This window comes from Phoxinus phoxinus (genome assembly GCF_949152265.1).
Source record: "Phoxinus phoxinus genome assembly, chromosome: 12".
Lineage (NCBI taxonomy): Eukaryota > Metazoa > Chordata > Actinopteri > Cypriniformes > Leuciscidae > Phoxinus > Phoxinus phoxinus.
In genome coordinates this window covers 16,995,706-17,015,410 of record NC_136887.1, presented here as the reverse complement: position 1 = coordinate 17,015,410, position 19,705 = coordinate 16,995,706, and the positions used below count along the sequence as shown (strand labels likewise).

At 37.7% G+C, this 19,705-nt stretch overlaps 1 protein-coding gene across 1 annotated transcript in view; it reads left to right on the top strand.

Annotated features, from left to right (window-relative positions):
* The first annotated feature begins 12,102 nt into the window (after nucleotides 1-12,102).
* tsc22d3 (TSC22 domain family, member 3) overlaps nucleotides 12,103-19,705 on the top strand; it is a 32,857-nt gene continuing 25,254 nt past the window's right edge. Inside the window, exon 1 of the mRNA XM_079631816.1 lies at nucleotides 12,103-12,769. Within this exon, the coding sequence (XP_079487942.1) occupies nucleotides 12,465-12,769 (305 nt within the window). The 5' untranslated portion in view covers nucleotides 12,103-12,464. The remainder of the gene's footprint in view (nucleotides 12,770-19,705) is intronic.

The following is a 19,705-nucleotide window of genomic DNA, read 5'->3' as shown; positions in this document are numbered from 1 at the left end:
CATACAGCCAAATATTCTCGGGGCCAAGAAATGTTTGTGAAAATGATCAAAAATGCTGGTGCTGGCTGACAACTTAAAAAAAAAAAAACACTGGCGGGAAAGAGTTCAACAGCAAGCACAAACTTTGCAAAAGCCCTTCCGGCACACTTAGTGTTTGAATTCTCTCACTCCTTCAAGTGGACTATATTAGTGGAGTAATGTATGGAATAGTGCATGGACACAGCCCTCGTTTTAACTGTGGTAGTTGTGGTATTCTTTGTCCCCGTTCATTTGTTTCCATGGTTACTGATTTGTTAATTGATTTACTGCACCTGTTCATTGTTTTCACTCTTCTCTAAGGGGCTGTTTACACAACTCTGTTTAATGCGTGTTGGCCATTCATCTCCATGACAACGTTTTGAAAACGTGTTTTAAAGTGCAAGTTTTTGAGAACGATACCGCTATCTTCGCGTAAACTACAAAAACGTGAATTTGTGAAAACGGTGACATCATGCACATGCGTATTACATGTTTAGTCTATAGGTGCATAGTGTTTTTTTTTTACAAAATAACAATCGCAAGTGACATCGCCAACTATTATAATACAGAGAATAATACAGTGTTTTTAGTCGTTTTTGCAGATTCGTGTGAACCGTTTTTGCCAAAAAAAAAACAAATGCCAACAGTAAAAGTCATACCCAAGCCACAAAGAAAGCATCTGTGTAACAGGAAATAAGCATATTCACTTTAAAATGTGGAACATTGAAGATATTAAAAGCATCCACTCCAATACTTGACAATGTTTCATGTGACAATCTATAATTTTATATGATTTGATCATTTGTACTTATGTACATTACTCAAACTCTTCATTTTAAATAATAAATCAACCTTTTTTGGCTGCACTAAAGATGCTATAATATTTATATTCACCATGTATTATTATTATTATCATCATAGATATCAGCTCACCAAGATAAAAAAGAAAACACTAATTCACATATATTATTAATCTTTTTTCTTTTTTCCTTTGATCTTTTTGTTGTTGTTGTTGTTGTTGTTGTCTTTTCCTAGTTTGGATCAACTTAAAATCTCCTTGACCAGGGAATTTTCTAATATAAAAGTGATTTGCAGAGCATACAAGTAGTTAATAATTTCCATTATGCAATATACAGTAACGTAGGTTTTATTCTCAAACTGTGCAACCCTGCACTGCGCTTGCAAATTAAGAAATAGTCTATAACCAGCAGTCATCCTTTCCTGGACAACCATGCAGGAAGAACAATAAAAGAAGTTTCATTCTTCCATTCATTCTATTTCATTTGGGAAATGCTCAAATAATAGAAACTCAAGATGCCATTAGAATTGAATCATATAATAAGGTATTTCATTGTAAACGAAGCAGCCTTGAGAGTTCAGAGTCCTCTTCACTTGTTACTTGTAGTTATTAGTTATTAGAACATGATATAAACTATGTAATGAGAAGCTAGTTGGTACAAGCAATTAAAATTAAAGATACATGAATATACAGCTCATGTGTTTAGGCATGTGACACATTCTTTATGCTCTCAGTATTTTCTTTAGCGAAAACATTCGATTTCAGAGCTAACAGCGCTTTACAGATTTCCTACAATGGAATGCTAAGCCTTTTCTTACAATGAAAGAGAAATACAAAAACTTTCTGTGATGCATGGAGCCTTGGAACAGATGGAGATGTAGGGGATTGGAAAAAACAAACCGCAGCTCTCATTTGACCATGCACGTACAGTAACAAGAGCGGCGTGTTGCTCTGCTTCCCACCATCAGAGTAATGATAGCTGGATTTTTAATGAGGCCTATGGGGAAATGATTGAAGATGTCTTCTATTCTGAACAGAAGAAAAAAGTGAACACTTCAAAGTGTGCTGGCAGCCAAAAGAATTCCTTATGAACCTTGTATGAGCCGAACGTAAAACCTAAGAAGAGTGTCCCAGCTTAGATCTGGTTTACGAGCAGCAGAGCAGAGAAATTGTTGAGTGCCTATGGCCATTATATTTAAAAAAAACTCAATAATATCTTAAATTTAAGCACTGGAACATCTTATATCCACGTTCTTTTAAATTAGGTTAAAATTTGTCTTTAAGTCAACCTATATATTTAAAAGATCGTCAGAAAGGAATAGTTCACTTATGAATGTTGTCCAAAACAACATTGGACCCCATTGGCGTTCATTGTAGGGTGATAAAAAAAGACATCTTTCAAAATATCTTCTTTTTGTGAATTTTCATTTTAGGTGAGCTATCCCTTTAACTCTTTGGGTGTTGTGTGATGACAGATTGATGTGGGCTGTGCTTTATTTTCCAGGGTGTCACTGAGCATCATCAATGCTGGCTCTTAAACCTGTCAAAGAATATATAGACTCTGAAGGCTCAGATCACATGGATGCTCAGATCTGACAGGAACTTTGACCTCAGTCAGATGCTTGACAGCGGCTTGACTTTGAGAAGACACAGCAGGTTTCCCCTGAAGGATACTCACTGACTGAGCTAAAAATCACTCTTCTGCCTAGCTCTTCAAGGTCCGACTCCAACTCTGAGCTTCAGGTGTGAAAGTTTGAACAATCCTCAAGCTGTGCTTGCCTGAAAACAAGCAGCGGGCAGCAGTGCATTCATATACTATGCTCTAAACAGAGCATGGTCTATGAAAGCCATTGGAAAAGATACATGATGGTATCTGATATTTCTTTTCATTTTTAACACATGATATTTCAAAAAAAAAAAAAAAAAAAAAATCTGGGAAATCAGGTAAACCTTAGAAATTCATGATTCAAATTTGATACATCAATCAGGCTTTTAAGGAATTTCCATTTGTACATTTCACAATCATCATTACATTGCATTATATGTTTTACCCACCACAATAAAACTACAGAGCTTTGATAAGCATACAACTAAGCATTTCAATATCAACTTACTATGACATACTATTGGGAGAGACAGAGTGATATACATAGAGTGAGATACAATTAAGGTTTAATTTAACACCTCCCCAATGAACGATTCCATTTGAGAAAATGTGATTTTTCTGACTGCTATTTTGTCAGGCTTTAGAGGATTAATGCTAGCATGGTTGAGCACAGCAACCATTGATTTACTGCTAAATGAATTCCGCACAGATGTACAGTATAATCGATTGGAATTGGTGCACTCATTATTTATTTATCATTTTATAATTTCTGTCTGTTAAAGTTGTGATGTAAAAGTATTAAACAATGACATCTTTAAGATGAAAACACATTGATTTGGGTAATACATTTGCTAGCATGGAATGCATAGTGAAAGTCAAATAATGTGCAAGTTGGACATTTCAAACATTTTCACAATGACATGATGTCTGTTCAGTATCACAGAAATGGTTGGTATTATGTTTGCATGGATGGAACTTAACAGATGCTTTATGTCTCGGAGGACTCAATCCACATTTGCTCCTCTACTGGAGATGGCCTACCAAGACTTGGTGGAGAATTAATCACTTGCTTTCAGCCTGAGGCAAATCCATCATTGCATGGGAATACTGTGGTGTGTTCCTTTGTTAGAAGGTATTTTAGATTTCCCTGAACAGGCTCATATCTATAGTCTTTTAAAAATTAGCGTCGAAATATAGGACACTGAAAACTAACCTTGAATCACAATTCATCTTCTGTCAGCTTGGAAACATTTGTGGATGACATGCCTAATGGAGATCTCACTCACTCTGGCCAGGCTCAGTTCCCCTTTAATATTAGGGGAGAGGAGGGAGACATCTAGTGTTTGATTTAAGTACAACCAAACAGGAACAATTTGTTTGTACACTTAAAGGTACCTATGCAGGTTTTGGCTTAATCTACCTTAACAGAACAGCTTCGGAGTCATTGGAATGGTTATATGACTTTTTTTCGGGTTGAATGGTGGCCGTCTCGCTTCCCCCTGGTGCCTGTGAGCGGAAAAAACACCCTTGCAACTTTGGGCCGGCGGCCAAATTCTGACATTATTGCGCTCCCTCACGCTGTTCGAACCTGAATGAAGACGTTTTAAAGAATATCCCGTCTGCTTTGATGTCGTTGATCTTCTAGCCTCTGGTATCTGAGAATCGCCAACGAGTTTTTACAACAGTGTTGTCAAATATATATTCCGAAGCTGTAGGGGGAGCTCTATAGAGAAACCTGCGAGTAAAAAGCGAGAATACAGCGAAGAAATTCCCGAAAATGCATAGCTCTGCTTTAAAAATTTATGTTTTCTATTTATTTATTGGGATCTATGGTTCCACGAAGAACCCTTAACATAGAATCCACAGGAAAAAGGCTCTTCAGATTATGAAAAAGTTCTTCAAACTAAGAAAAAAAAAGGGTTATTTTAAGAACTGTTCACTGAAAGGTTTTTGGGGAACCAAAAATGGTTATTCTGTGAAACCCCCCTTTTGGAACCTTTATTTTTAAGAGTGTACTTTTTTTAACACAACTGCTTAACAACATCAATAAACTACTTGTTTGATCCATTTTTACCATTTGTTCATGGACAGAAATATTTCTGTCATGACAACTCTCGGAGTGTTTGGCATGTTAATAGATTTGACTCATAGCCACTGTGGTCAGTGGTTTTCCAAAGTTACTAGTTACTACTCAGCATGTTAACTGGCCACAATTTTGACATTGATCGATATCATGGGGAAAAACTCCCATATAGATACTTTTATGGCAGCAGGTAAAATAGGCTGCTGTCACTTTAAGACCTGATGGATGGAGCCATTATACTGTCACACATGCGTTTTCTTTCTCAACTGTTCATTGACTATGTTTATGTGAATACTTGCAAAGACCGGGATTTTGACATTTTGTGGGTATTTGACTGCAATAAGCTGTGGAAAATAACAAAATGTAGTGTTGAGACGGCTTTATGTGTGCACACTTTGGGTGTGAAAAATCAGCGCAATACGTGCAATCCCACACCGAAATTCAAGCCCTGTAACACCAACAATATTCTTCCGGAGCAAAATAAATGAGTGAGTGAGGGGAGGCGGGTTTGTGTGCCAACTTGTTGGAGAGGTGAGAGAACGATAAAGCGTAGCTGGTATCCCGTTTCTATTCTGTGGAAAGTAAAAATATTTTTGACAAAACTACATTTCACTTAGTTTATTATTTCAGATTATTTATATATGAATATAAAATTCAACCCGCCAAAGTGGCAAGTAGGAGTGAATACGTTACACGCCACTGCTGAAATCCACCCGCATTTGGCAGGTTGGTGATTGTTAATATCAAGCCTCGGATATGACAATGTTAATATGTTTGGTATTGGCGGAATAGATCTGTTACGCTGCTGCTGCTGCTGCTGCTGCTACTACTGAGTAAGTACAGGACTTGCTACAGCCAATACATACACAGACACGCTGCTGTGAGCAAGAAAAACATGCTGCTGTTGTACAATATAGCATACATGAATTACCCATAGCAGATCTATACAGGTGGAGCTGGGGAAGGTGGAGGGAAGTGTGCTCCAACTGCTACAGCAAATGCTGATCAAGTATTTGAATGCTGAGCAATGAGCTCATGATACTGCAGGAACCAATCAGCTGTGCCATATGTGACGATATTGCAACCAGATTGAGTTAAGTATCTATCAGCCTGCACCATCTAGAGTTTCATGACAGAACTTTGTAGTAGTGCCAGGTTTACATCATGGAAATTAGCACTGTTCATTAAGTAGGTTAAGAACTATAGTGTTAGTGTTTATAGCAGTGAGGTACAGTTATGAGCAGCAAGAAGGTGAAATTAACATGTACTCTCTTTTCATTAATTAACTCATTGATTGGCTTTATTTGGCAACAAGACTCAGATGAAATGCACCCTGTGATTGCATGTCTTATGAGGATGGCTTACAGGAGGACTTACATTTGGATTAATTCGACTGAAAAAGAGGAGATCAGCAGACCTTGAACCCGAATCGAGATACTAAAACAAAGCTATCCATCACACACTGGCCTACCCGCATGGGGTCATTTATCTAAGTAGATTGTGTTATGCTTAGTGACACAGATTGTAACACTGATTAGAGGAGCCATTACCAGAGTTCAACTCCTGTTGTTCTTATTGTCTGTCATAATAATGGAACAACGTGAATATGTTTTACTTTATTCTTAGAAGTCAAAAGATTCAAAGCTGCTATTAAGCATACAGCTACAATTACCTGAGTTAAAATATATTCTAATATTTAGCACACACGCACGCACACACACACACACACACACACACACACACACACACACACACACACACACACACACACACACGCACACGCACACGCACACACACACACACACACACACACACACACACACACACACACACACACACACACACACACACACACACACACACACACACACACACGTTGGGTTTCCATGGGTTTTATGGGGACTTTTCATACGCATAATGATTTTTTTACTGTACAAACTGTATATTCTGTCCCCCTACACTAACCCTGCCTCTAAACCTACCCAGTACAAAACTTTCAGCATTTTTACATTTCAAAAACACATCATTTATGATTTATAAGCTGTTTTCCTCATGGGGAGCAAACCATGAGGATTTGCGGATTTGGGATATTGACATTGTGAAATCCAACTCCCATATGGATTTGGGATAGTGACATCTTTGGGGACATTTTGTCCCTATAACATAGAGTTTACCAGAACCTGCACTTGGCTCTGTTGTACGCACTCTGAACTATGAACAGGGAGATCTGAAATCAAATGATGTTATAGGGACTTTGACTGCATGTGATGAATACATTTTGTACCAGGGATCCTTGCCATTTCTATCCCGACTCTTTCAGTCCATGTCTTAAAATTATACACACAAAACTATTATATAAAGGTGTTAATTAACCTTAAATGTAACTAAACTTTCATTCCAAAAGGTGGCAGCAAAACTCTACACCAGAGCTTCCAGTTTACAGTTTTTTTCGATTGCTAAACGACAGTGAGCACAACTGGAGCTACATGTGCAAAACTCTAACTACAGTCTGCACAGCAGCAGTTCATGTGGACCAAACTCTAGTTCGTTTTTCATTGCTTAAACACAGTTTTCAAAACTCTACACACTTATCCCATGACTTTAACCACAACCTGCACAACACTGTGGATTTACAGCACTTTGTTCAAATGCTAACACACTGCTGTCAAAACTGTGAACCACACATTCAAAACAGAATAGATTTCAGCCTTGTGCCTTTCAAACACTGCTGATGGCAACTTCAGCTGAAACAGGTGAGATTTACATCCTTACAGTAAATGAGAACATTACAGGAATTTATTTTGTTTTGCAATTATAGAATATTTACACAGATATATATTACAGTAAGTTTGACTGTAAAATATATTTTTACTGTATTACTGTATATACTGTAATATACAACATAACCCAAAGGCTGGCCCCAACAGGAGGAAGAGGAAACATATTTTCAGATGCGCAGGAAAATGCTATTGTCGCAGATTTATGGTTTTGTACCTGCCTGCATATTCACCCTTCCTCAACCCAATAGAGTTGTTCTCTGCCTGGAGGTGTAAAGTGTTTGGTCACCACCACCCACATGACCAAATGTCTCTTTTGGAAGCCATGCGTGCCGGATGTGAGGACACGAGTCCAGAGGACTACCAGGGATGAATAAGGCACTCCAGAAGGTTCTTCCCCAGGTGCATGGCAAGAGAGAACATTTGATGTGATGTTGATGAAAACCTGTGGCCTGATGCTAGAGATTAGCAGGATTAGCCCCTCAATTATTTGTTTGAATTACATGTACTTTTAGTTTCTATCTTTTTTTTCCTCATTACTGTAATTCTGTAAATTACTACAGACTATTGTGAAGCAAACTGCTAATTTTCATTTACCTTAAAGAATTGTTATGTTCTAAAAATTTACTGTAAATAAATCATGTGAAAGAATGTCACTCTTTTCTTTGAAGAAAATATTACTTTGTATGAAGTCACTGAAATTGTTCAAACTGTAAAGATGAAAACTTTGTATTTTCTGTATTGGTGTTTGATGCTAGTGTTTTTACTCTCAGTGTGTTCTGAGTGACAGTGTGTGTTATCTCAGTGAGGGTTGTGCTTAGTGTTTGGCTGCACTGAGCCTGTTTTGAGCCATGTGTTAAGAGTTGTGTTGCTTGGAGTGAGTTTTGCAGGTGATGTGAACTGTTTAGCTCAGGTGACTGTTGGTAGAGCAGACTGTAGTTAGAGTTTTGCACATGTAGCTCCAGTTGTGCTCACTGTCGTTTAGCAATCGAAAAAAACTGTAAATCCCACAGTAGAAAAACAACAACAAAGCAGCAAAATAGTTTAAAGCATTATTAATGCAGTAATTATTAATGTCGTAACAGACTTCCTTTTTTTTTTTTTTAACACAATAATGGATGAGTGGTAGTGCTACATTATGAACTTGACTAATACATCTTGAAATATTTTCCTTAGCTTATTGGTAAAACACTCTTGTTTTAAGCATGTTGAATTTGAATAGATTTTCAACAAGAAAATAAATAAATCAATTTGCCAATAGGGTTACAAAAATAAACAGTTCAATATATACTATCTAAACACAAGTCAAGCAACTACTTTTCAGGGAAATTTATCTCGTTTTAAGGACATTTAGGTATTTTTACAGGAAAACATGACAAAATACTGATTAAGATTTTTTTTGTGTGTGTGTGTGTGTGTCTTGTTGCTTTAAAAAATGGTTACAATTTAAAAAATACTAAGGATGCCAATTTTCATTGAAGTATATTTTATTTCTAAAGTATATAGTCCCTGGCAGGTGAACGGGTGGTTTGTGTATTTTAGCACAGCTGGAACGCTGTATTGACCCATTGGCATTCAGGACGGGCACTGTATGTTTTTGTACTGTCTCTGCAGTAGATAACAGGCAAAACGATATCAGTCACTTTAGAACTTATTGACGAATCATGTGGCATTCACGAGCTGAAAAACAAATAATTTGGACATTTTAGAAGAGTGGACTACTCGAAACATGGTAATAATGAGTATTTGACTGCTAACCTGTATTGTGTGTTTGGATTGATCAATGTAAGATTGGTACGAAGCACACTTCTTTTTAAAACACGTTTACATCTCTGCAAGCTGTGATGAGACAGTTGCATGACTTGTTCAGAGTTCTTTGAAATCATCTTTGGTATCCCACCATTTGAATGATTTAATTATCATCAATGATAATGAAAATGAATCAATAATAACATGCAAAGGCCTGTTTTCCAAGCACAACCCATGATTCCCTGGACAGCAGTGGCTGTTGTCTAAGTGGTTTGGATGCGTTCAATCAAAGAATCAATGTAAAGCTTTAGTGTAAATATTATGTAGCAGTCATAAGTGAGCATTATATGGCCTTTTATTCACCCAGGCCCAGTGTAACAGTACAGCAGGGAAGGATTGGGAATACTGGGACTGGGTAAACATCATGGGACCTCTGCCAGCGCAACGTAACCCACAATTAAACATTTTCTTTCATATATACTATATGCTGTATGTTCCTTTCACCATTTGTATTTTGCATATTCCAGTAAATTGCAAAAATGTGAATTTTCAGCATTTAATGATAAATGTTTTTACCGTCACTTTTCATCGATTTAATGTCTTTACTGAATCAAAGTATTAATATAGTAAAAATATATGCATTTACTTTGCAACTAATTTATTTAACTTACATTTTATTTTATTTATTTAATGGAAATAATGGATGAGTTCTAGTGCTACAGTATATTATAAATAGGAGTATTCAATTTAATTATTTTTCTTAGCTTATTGGTAAGACGTTCTTGTTTTAAGCATGAACCTTCCTGAATTTAAAAAGATTGTTAAAACAAGACAAAAAAATAAATAAATAAATAAATATATATATTGGACAAAAATAAACAGTTGTTCAAGATTTTCAGGTAAGTGTATCTTGTTCTAAGGATATATATCTAAGGAGATATATGTATATATAAAAGCGGTATAAGAAAAAAAATTAAAATAATAATATGTATATATATAATTATTATTATTTTTTCTTCTGGAAAACATGGCAATATAGCCTACGGTATACTCTGTATACACTGTATATATAATACATAATAATATAATATAATATATTTTTTTTGTGCAAATAATTAATTTTAATATATAGAGCACGTTTATGGGATGACTAGGATAAAACAGAATTCTAAATGCAAGGTCAGCCTTTTTTTTTATTATCTGACAGTGCATCTGTTTTTGCAGTACGGTAAACAGTCTAATGTTCTCTGATGACAGATTGCATTCACCAAGCCTATACAAGAAACCGTTTGTTTGCTATCTGTCTTATGACGCATTTGATGTTTTTTGTTCTCAGATTGTGTTACAAAACCTAAACATTTGGACTCAGAGAGCTTACTGAGCATATAATGGAACCATTTCATATCCCACGGTCAATTCTTCATCTGTTATTATCTGCACTGCACTGCTCCTGCCAGCAGAGGGCCAAATAATTAACTGAGTTGACCCCATGCTGGCAAAGTCCTTAAATGGCCCTAACGTCTCAACCACTTTACACACTCAATAAAGCAATCATAATTCACCTATTCTCTGCTAAATTACATTTCTCGCACTCCTATTAAGGGGCTTTTGGTAAGTCTTATTACACAATAAATGACGTTTCAAGAGATGATCCAAAGAGGCATTTAACATGTTATTAAAGGAGCACAATGCATTGAATTGATGAGCTCTGCACTACACACACATAACACAAGGTGCATAGTTAAAATATCATATTATACACAACATTTTTAACATTTCAGTCTCTGTCATTGCACAGGCCCCAACAATAACAAATATTTGGTTTCGACTGAATTTCAATGGAAAGTCTAGCAAAAAATGTTTCAAACACTCTCTCAGAAATGAGTGGATCATTGGAGGGTGTTCTGAGAATTTACTGACCACTAAATGATTTTTAGAGCACACTGTGTTGCGTTCATGTCAGCATTTCTACTTTATCATGTTAAGCAATAGGAATCCTTTACTTCAGATAAACAGATCAACGTCAAAATCTCTCCCCGAACTAAGAATCTAATAGACAAAATATATTGGATTACTGACCGTTAACCTTTAACTAATGATGCCAGAGCAATTGTTTGGTATGATTGGAATAATGGTGCGTTCCATTTGTCCTCAGATGGGGGAAATTCCTAGGCCCCAGTAGGAACTTTTAACTGAAACACTCTCTCGAGTAAGATTTTGTGTGTGGGAAACACGCAACAACCCTGGCTTCAGAATCCAACATGGCTGCTCAGTGCATCAACCATAGTGACACAGTAGTAAAATCACTTTTGTTTGTCTGTCTCTCAATAAACGCAGTGGTCTACACAGTACCATCCAACCTCTATTTCTGGACGTGATACTTCGGCATTATCTGTGCAAAATACCGCTCTTTTACGTGTTTGTTTTCTGAAAGAGCAAGCACAATAAAGGTTTGCCTGGACGTGTCCATCTTAGTTTTCTGTTTACTGGAACGCCGTCACCTCGGGTGTGAAGTCATTCCCAGCGCATACATTCCTCTTCCCAGGTAATGGGAATGCAGCATAATATGGTCTTCAAACTAAATTAAGGTCTGATTAAGTGACATTTTATAGATACTGATACTTGAGCCAAATTCTCTCTTTAAAAGGAAAGGGGAAAACAACTGGTAAAAGGAAACAAGACTGATAAAAACATTTAAGTGATGAATCATTGGACAAGGAACACTGCACACAAGCAGTATTTGTACTGCAGCACGCAAAGTCGAGCCTAAATTCAATAGCCTTAGGAAAGTGAGACCAAACCATGATTGATTCAGTGATATAAACAGGGAAGTAGTACATTGCTCTCTCTCTCTCTCTCTCTCAGGGTTCCGCCCCTGGCAGCACTGAAGTGCACATGTTAAAGAGCATGCTTTTACTCCCTTCCTAGCTTCGCTCCTCCCCGCTTGTGATGTTGAGGGAAAAGTAGGCAGGATCTTTTTGTGAACTGATCGGCCAGCTTTACCAATCAGAAAGATTCCTCCTCCCTCCCTTCCAGCCCTCTCCTCCTCCTCTCTCGCTGTCTGCACTGTCTGCACGCACAGGGGCAGAGAAAAGTGCGGGGCAGGGGACACCGAGAAGAAAAAACAAAACAAACAACAACAAAAAACAGAAGCAGCTTCTGTTTTTTTCTTTTTTCAAACGCATTCCCGCTGCATCATTACGAGCGAACAGGCGCCCCAGCTCATAAAAACCGGCGTTGTGTGCACACACACACACACACACTCTGGCACTCGCTGTCGAGAAGGATCAACTCACAGCAGCTTCTCCCGTGGCACCCGGTATACACTTGCGTGAGAAGGAGGGAGGTCTGCTTTAAGATCACCTGGAGCAGGTGGAGGAGAACCTGTCACAGCTACCGTCTGAGTCCCTCGTGGGGAACCTGACCCGCCTGATGTCAAGCGAGGAGTGCCGTTCGCCCATCGGCCTGGACTGCTGCAGCTGCTGTCTGGATCTGGCCAGCGGCTGCGAGCCTGAGCCGGGCCAAGCGAGCCTGGGCAGTCCTACATCAGTCAACCACTTCAAACAGCTCCGGGACCAGCTTCACTTTCAGAACCTAAACACAGATAAGCTCAACAACATCATGAGACAGGACTCACTGGAGTCGGTGGTCCGGGACCCCTGTTACCTGCTCAACGAGGGCATCTGCAACAGCAACATCGACCAAACCATGCTGTCCATTCTGTTGTTCTTCCACAGGTATGTGAATAAACTCACATGCATCACACACCTGCTCTGGCACACACGTCTAGTTCAGGTCATAAAAGTCTTTGCCAGAAGTCTTTGATTGCTGGTTAATGACCAATGTCAGGATGTTTGAGTTTAATGACAACACCATTTTGTGGTTTTCACTTATTTAATTCTGGCCTCCTCCAGGCTAACTGGTTATTCATGACTAAGCATAGTGTTAAGTGATTTGTTTTTGGTTACACTATCGTTTTGCTTGAAACAAATCAGTCTTAAGCTCATTTTCATTGGTTTGGGTCTACTAATTCATCACTTATTAATTGTCAACCACCAGCCAACACCAATAAATGTTACACAATCTCAATTCAAACACTGAACACTACTAGTTATTTACACTTCCTGATAAACTCGTGATTAAAGACCATGCTCAACCGTGTTATTTAAGAACAGGGTGGCTCACGTTCTCAGCAGGGTTCCAGGAATGTGTAGATTGGTATGAAGAACATGCCTTCGCGCACTGCAACTTAAGAGGATCTTGAGTCAGTCCACCTTATAGCATTCTTAAATCTCACTCCCCATTCATTGCAACTCATTAGGTTAACGCAATGATTTTGTGCAAATATTCTACACACGCTGCATTTTATTTGTGTAGAAATTGCATGTGGATTCCCCCCAACCAGTATAATTTGCAAAACACCCATTAATTTACAAACTATGGGCAATTTACATACCGTTCTGGCATATTCTTTCACCCCATAGCTGAAGTATGCAGCAAAACAAATTCCTCTCCAGGTAATATGCATGTTTGTCAAATTTAATGGTCAAATGAGTTTCCAAAACAACCCTGGATGCAATGAAATCTCAAAAACCTTTACCATTTGCTTTAATCTAATGTCTGACAGCATGTACACATGGTATTGAATTTTGGAACAAGTCGATTTGATGTACAACAGCATATTAAAGTGTCAAAAACAGATCGCAAGCCATCCAGAGGAGATATTTGGCAAAAGTGTCTAATCAGGATCAAGCTCACAGCTATTTTTTCCATGAAACCATGCTATCCAAACTGATAATAAACACTTGGACATCAGGATAGTTTGTTAAAATCTGATAGTGGTTGAAATGTTTAGTCTGCGGGAGAATTAGAGATGAGGCCGATGGGGAAAAATGATCAGCTGAAGCCAGGTAATTACAAAAAAATGTAACTGTATTTAATTGACATTTGCAGCCAGATGATACGAATGCATTCCATTTTGCTATTGATATAACGCACATCACTTAGGAAATATTTAATGTCAATCTAGCAGAGATATACCGGTATAAATGTTTATAGCTAGCCTGTCATACTGTCTACAAATTTTTTTTTTCTCAGATAGTGAACACTTCACACCTGGTCAAAGAGTAAAAGTAAAATTGGTTCATACCATCAATTTATCAACAAGTCAGCAAATAATTTTTACTCTGGGATATACAATTCATACATGAAATAGCTATTGTAAACAAAAAGATTATAATCTGAAAAATGAAAGGAGCATGGCATGACATAATAATGAGACTTCTTTCATTAAAAAAAATTAAAAAACTAATGTATCTCAAGCTATTGCATTTAAGACAACAAATATGCATATGAAAAGTAAGGCCGTCGATTGACTAAAGTTTTTAATTCATTCAATTGATATGTAGAATAATTATTCACAAAATTGAATTTTGTTAAAATAAATAATCCAAGAGTTGAGCTAAAAATGTCCTCGGTGAGCTAAAAATGTGATGCAATTAACATAACATGCAATATAAATAGATTCTTGAGTGGAATCTTATTTATGGCTGTTCTTCTCTTAATGCGATAAAGTTCTTGCTCAGCGTCTAATCTGTTTTACGACAGGACAATATACTTCTTAACCTTACTGGGACGCCTCTGAAACAAGATTCTTGTGTTCCAGCTAATGTTTAATCTTCTTTATCGGGGTGTCCTCAATTTTATACGTGGCAGTGAAAGGTTACAGTCTACATAATAGCTTTTCTTTATGAGCCTGGTGTCGGGATGTAAACAGGAGCAGTCTGCATGGGACCTCTGGCCCAATGACACTTCACAGTCTCAGTTACTAAACACACAAAGTTCAACAGTCCGCTGTTTTATTATGATCAAATAGCCATTGTTAGTCTATATACCGACCCATTCTTGTATTCCATGACAGGAAAGGCAATTATCTGTGGTGTAGGACCGCTCTCTGCTATGGGATAGACTTAATTTCCTTGTGATCCCAGCAATTTTCCAAAATGATCACTCTAGTGTCCTATGGACAAGATTATTCCTTTCTCTCCTCCTTACATGTTATAATATTTCCTTTTTCACACTTCTTGCAGACTAAATACTGACGTATTTGTGTTTCGGTCAAAGGTTTTGATGTCTTGAGGAAGGAACATTGTGTTATTGATAGAACAATGATAAGAAAGGTGTGACTGTTTAATAGTATGTAGGACATAAGTTATAACAGAGGTCTTGCCAACAATAAGTCCTGCATGTCCACTAAACCCACAGACATATTTCTAAAATGCCAGTCTTATTTACTTAATATGCACAAATGTAATCCACATCTCCAGGCATGCAGAGACATGGATCTAGACATGCCAAGCTGAACAGCTCATGATCTGCACTATAGCGTCTGGGAGCCAGTGTTTTTGGGAATTATCCATAGGGATTTAAATAAAAGGTGTGTTTCTGGTGCCTGGTGAATGGGTGCGATTGCACAACATATTAAAAGTGCACTCAGTATTTGTTTGCCTTTAAAAAAGCAATATAATATAATATATTAGATCATTGCATTTAATAAAATTATAATAATCTGATAGCCCTAATTTAATATTTTAAACACCAACACATTAATATTTAAATATCCTTGGTAAGCTCTAAATATAGTGCAATATATATTAATATTTATAGAATATTTATTCTTCGGAATCTGATATCCCTATCTTAGATCCGCTCCAGTTTAATGAAAGTTTTATGATAAGACAATATACATCAGATGACCGAAAACTGACATATGATGCCCACAGTCACTACAAAACACAATATCTGTCCAGCAGGGAGAGAAGCTCACAGTGCCATGCAGGAGCCGGTCCAATACAACACAAACCTCAAAGAATATGGAAATGAGCTAGGATTGCATCCAAAAACGTCCATTTTATGCTCATATTAATATGAGAAATATGAGTCTGAGAAAAACACGAAAAAGAAGAAAACAAAAGAGTTTTGTGTCACCATAACATTGTGATGAAGGAGAGCCAAGTGGAACATAAACAAAAAACATATGTTTAAAGAGAATTGAGAATAAGTCCCTTTACCTGAAAAAAAAAAAAAAAACAGAAAAACAACACAAGTGTGACTCATAGACATGCATAACTCTTGGGAGCAGCGTTCTACTTAAATCACACCCCAAATCCATGCTCAAATGCAGAGTATGCAAAAGCTTGCTAAATGTAGCCTACGCCTTCCAAAACATGTTGAAAAGACAATTGTGCCACCCTTCATGGTCAATGCCCATGTGTGAGATTACATCTGAACCCTCAGCCTTGCTCAGACCGACCCCAAAATCTCTGCCCAGACAGTTTGATCGACAAACTAAAGTCAGAACTGCTTGTTCTCAGTCCTCCATCATAAGTGATGGCTGCTTCTTTAAAATTCTACAGTAAAAGTAAACAATTCTACAATAAACGTTCAAACGGTAACACTTTAGGGTCCAATTCTCACTATTAACAAGTTGCTTATTAGCATGCATACTAGGATATTGGCAGTTTATTAGTACTTATAAAGCACTAATGCCTTATTCTGCATGATATTTTACTTCCATTTAATCTACACGTAATAACTACCCTATTAACTATTAATTAGCAGTAATTAGGAGTTTATTGAGGCAAAAGTCATAGTTAATAGTTGGTTAATAATAGTGAGAATTGGACTGTAATCTAAAGTGTGACCGTTCAAACCTATACTGTAAAAAGTGAAATGATACCATTGTTAGGCTACCTTAAGAATCTAAAGGGATTATGTAAGGGATAATGTACTGTACATCCATCCGCTTGTTATCATAGAATAAACCCCGACATCAGCCTCAAGGGGTTTATCCTGCAATAACAACTGACTGGATGTACATCATCCCACTTATTAAAATGGCTACTTGCAGATAAATAAATAATTAGACATGAAATATTGATCTTTGCGTCGAAATATTTTTATTAGCTCTTTAAACGCAAAGCTCATGAGAGCAATTTCTAGCAAGCGGGAAGTTCAATGTAGACAGACATTTAAGGCATACAGTCATACCACTTATTGCATTGTATTTTACAACATAAATAACTATGGGGATAAGAGATATTGATTTGAGATTAAAATCATATCTGTCAGTTATCTTATCCATTTATAGTGTTCAAAACAATCGTCACAAAATGGCAGCAGCTGCGTTTGTATGAAACAAGAGAGAACGAGGCCGCGATACCGGATGACATAATTAAATAACTGTACACAAAATATTGATATGAGCTGGCCATGGATTATCCCGCTTATACCATTTGCCAGATTTGACAACTTGACAGCTGTTGTTGATGTTTGTAGCGCAATATTTGACTGGAAGTTACATTATTTTCGTCAGTTCGTCTAGATCTACGGCTCATTAGATTGAGCATTCTGCCCGTTTTTAATCAGACACAGAGATGAAGTATAGTGTAAGAACATTTATTTATATTATTTTTTATTTGAATTCATTATCAAGAGAGAAAGAGAGAGAGAGAGAGAGAGAGAGAGAGAGAGAGAGAGAGAGACGATGAGAGACGATGAGAGATGCGTGTGTGAATTACCTGAGTCTGTTCAGCGTCTCTCTCTACTAACAGCTGTGAGTTTAATTACTTCAAAACCAGCTATGTTACCCACTCATTGCTGATAAATATAAGCATTGATATGTTTTCACGCTCCTGAATGATTCTGTGTGCGCAGTGTGATCTCTAATCGCATCAACACTAGAAGCGTGACTACCTTTTGCTCCACTAGCAACGGCCCTGGACTTATTCTTGTGTGTGCTTTAAACTAAAACAGCACATTAATATATGACGGTGATTAATCTGATTTAGAACTACCTGTGCATTTAACATTTTTTTTTTGAATTGAGTATTCAGACATGGTATATAGCACACACAGCACATTTTGGATTGCTTGAAAAACGTTTTACAATGCATGCACATATGGATCAGATGTGCACACTCACACATGCAAAGTCACGCGTATCTCTGCACAGCCAGCATGAAAAGGAGCCACTACTAATAAAAGGCACCCAGCACATCACATGAGGAAAGAGAGCTAATGTTCGCCACATGAGAGCTCGAGCTTTTTGTTCTTTCTCAAGATGTTGAGGACCTGTTGAAGCAGAGACTTGAGAAATCCCTATCAATATACGCAAGTAGGACTGATATGCCAAAAAAACACTCTTTGATAACAATGAACGTCTGTACACTGCCAAGTCTACAGCAGAGGACAAAAACATATCAAAAGATGAAACTATTTTGCGAGAGATCCTCCTAAAGCCTGCAGGATATTATCCGGAAGGGAACACGCAGCAGACTGTTACATAAAAGTCCTGGGGTCATGAGGGTTTTTGGTGGTTTTGGCTGAGCGGTCTTTCTTTTAAAGTTGTTTTGAGAACGTCAGGCTGATTCTGCACTATAAGCGTGAAGAAATCAAGGCTTTGAGAAACCCCAGGCCTGGAACCTCTGAGCGTTATTTCCAACCATCCCTGGCTCTCTGTGGCCTCACGGGCATATTTATTTCACATGGTCATCGTTATATAGAAGATCAGCTTAGACATACATTACACCGCATTCTGAAGACATGCTGACCACTCCCAGCTGTGTCAACAGGAGCAGGAACCATTTCATAAGACTTCTGTTTCAAAAGAATAGCAATTATTTAAACGCTGATTTGATCAGATTTCCAAAGCATGAAAAGCGAACAATCAGAGACAATGTGGAACATTACCCACGGACTGCAAAGCTCGCTGTGATATAACTTTTGATTAGTACTCATATACCGGCTAACAGCACTAGGATGTGCAGTCTAGACAGGTTGGCTGAATTCGAAATAGCATAGCTTACTTTTCATGCCATAACATTTTGCATGCTTTGTGGTGTGCTTTTCTGAATGATAGGGCAGAAATAGAAGGAGTCGAATGCTAGTACGCAATGTCGAAATCAGCCTTTACGAAACACTAATTTGCATGAATAACATTGAAAAAAAGCTATCATGTGTTGACTGGGGAGCCAGCCCGATCTCATGAAAGTGCGTATCTATACCACAAATGTTATTTCTCGTGCCATTTATACGGCAAAAATAGTTTTTGCGTGCATATGATATGCGCTTTATGGCGTGTAATACGCACGCACTCCACACCCCTAATCCTACCCAAGGATTTTCAGTAAGCATATGCACGCAAAAAACATTTTTGCCGTATAAATGGCACGAGAAATCCCATTCGTGGTGTATACGCACTTTCATGAGATCGTGTTGGGGGAGCAGAATCGAACCTGAGATTAAACTACCTGATAGGGGTGACGATGACTTCACTTTAGATATGAACGTGAGTGAGTGTGTAATTCGTGCTGCAAATTTGCTGCTCGCGATCAGCTGTTTCCTAAAAAAAAAGGCTGCATTCTTCTGATATCTGTTGAATTATGCAACATAGATGCAAGTGCATGACATTAATAATGTCGAAGTTAATTATTTGAATGAGATGCAGTCTTTTGATGCAACACATGCGGTGCATTCAGTCGCGCAGCTGGTCGGAAAATTAAACCTCCATTGTGAGAACGAGTCATTTGCATTGATGATTCTGATTGCGAGTTCACACACAGATCTGAACGTAGCGAGCGCTTTCCTCAACACGAGCTGTTTGTAATAAATGG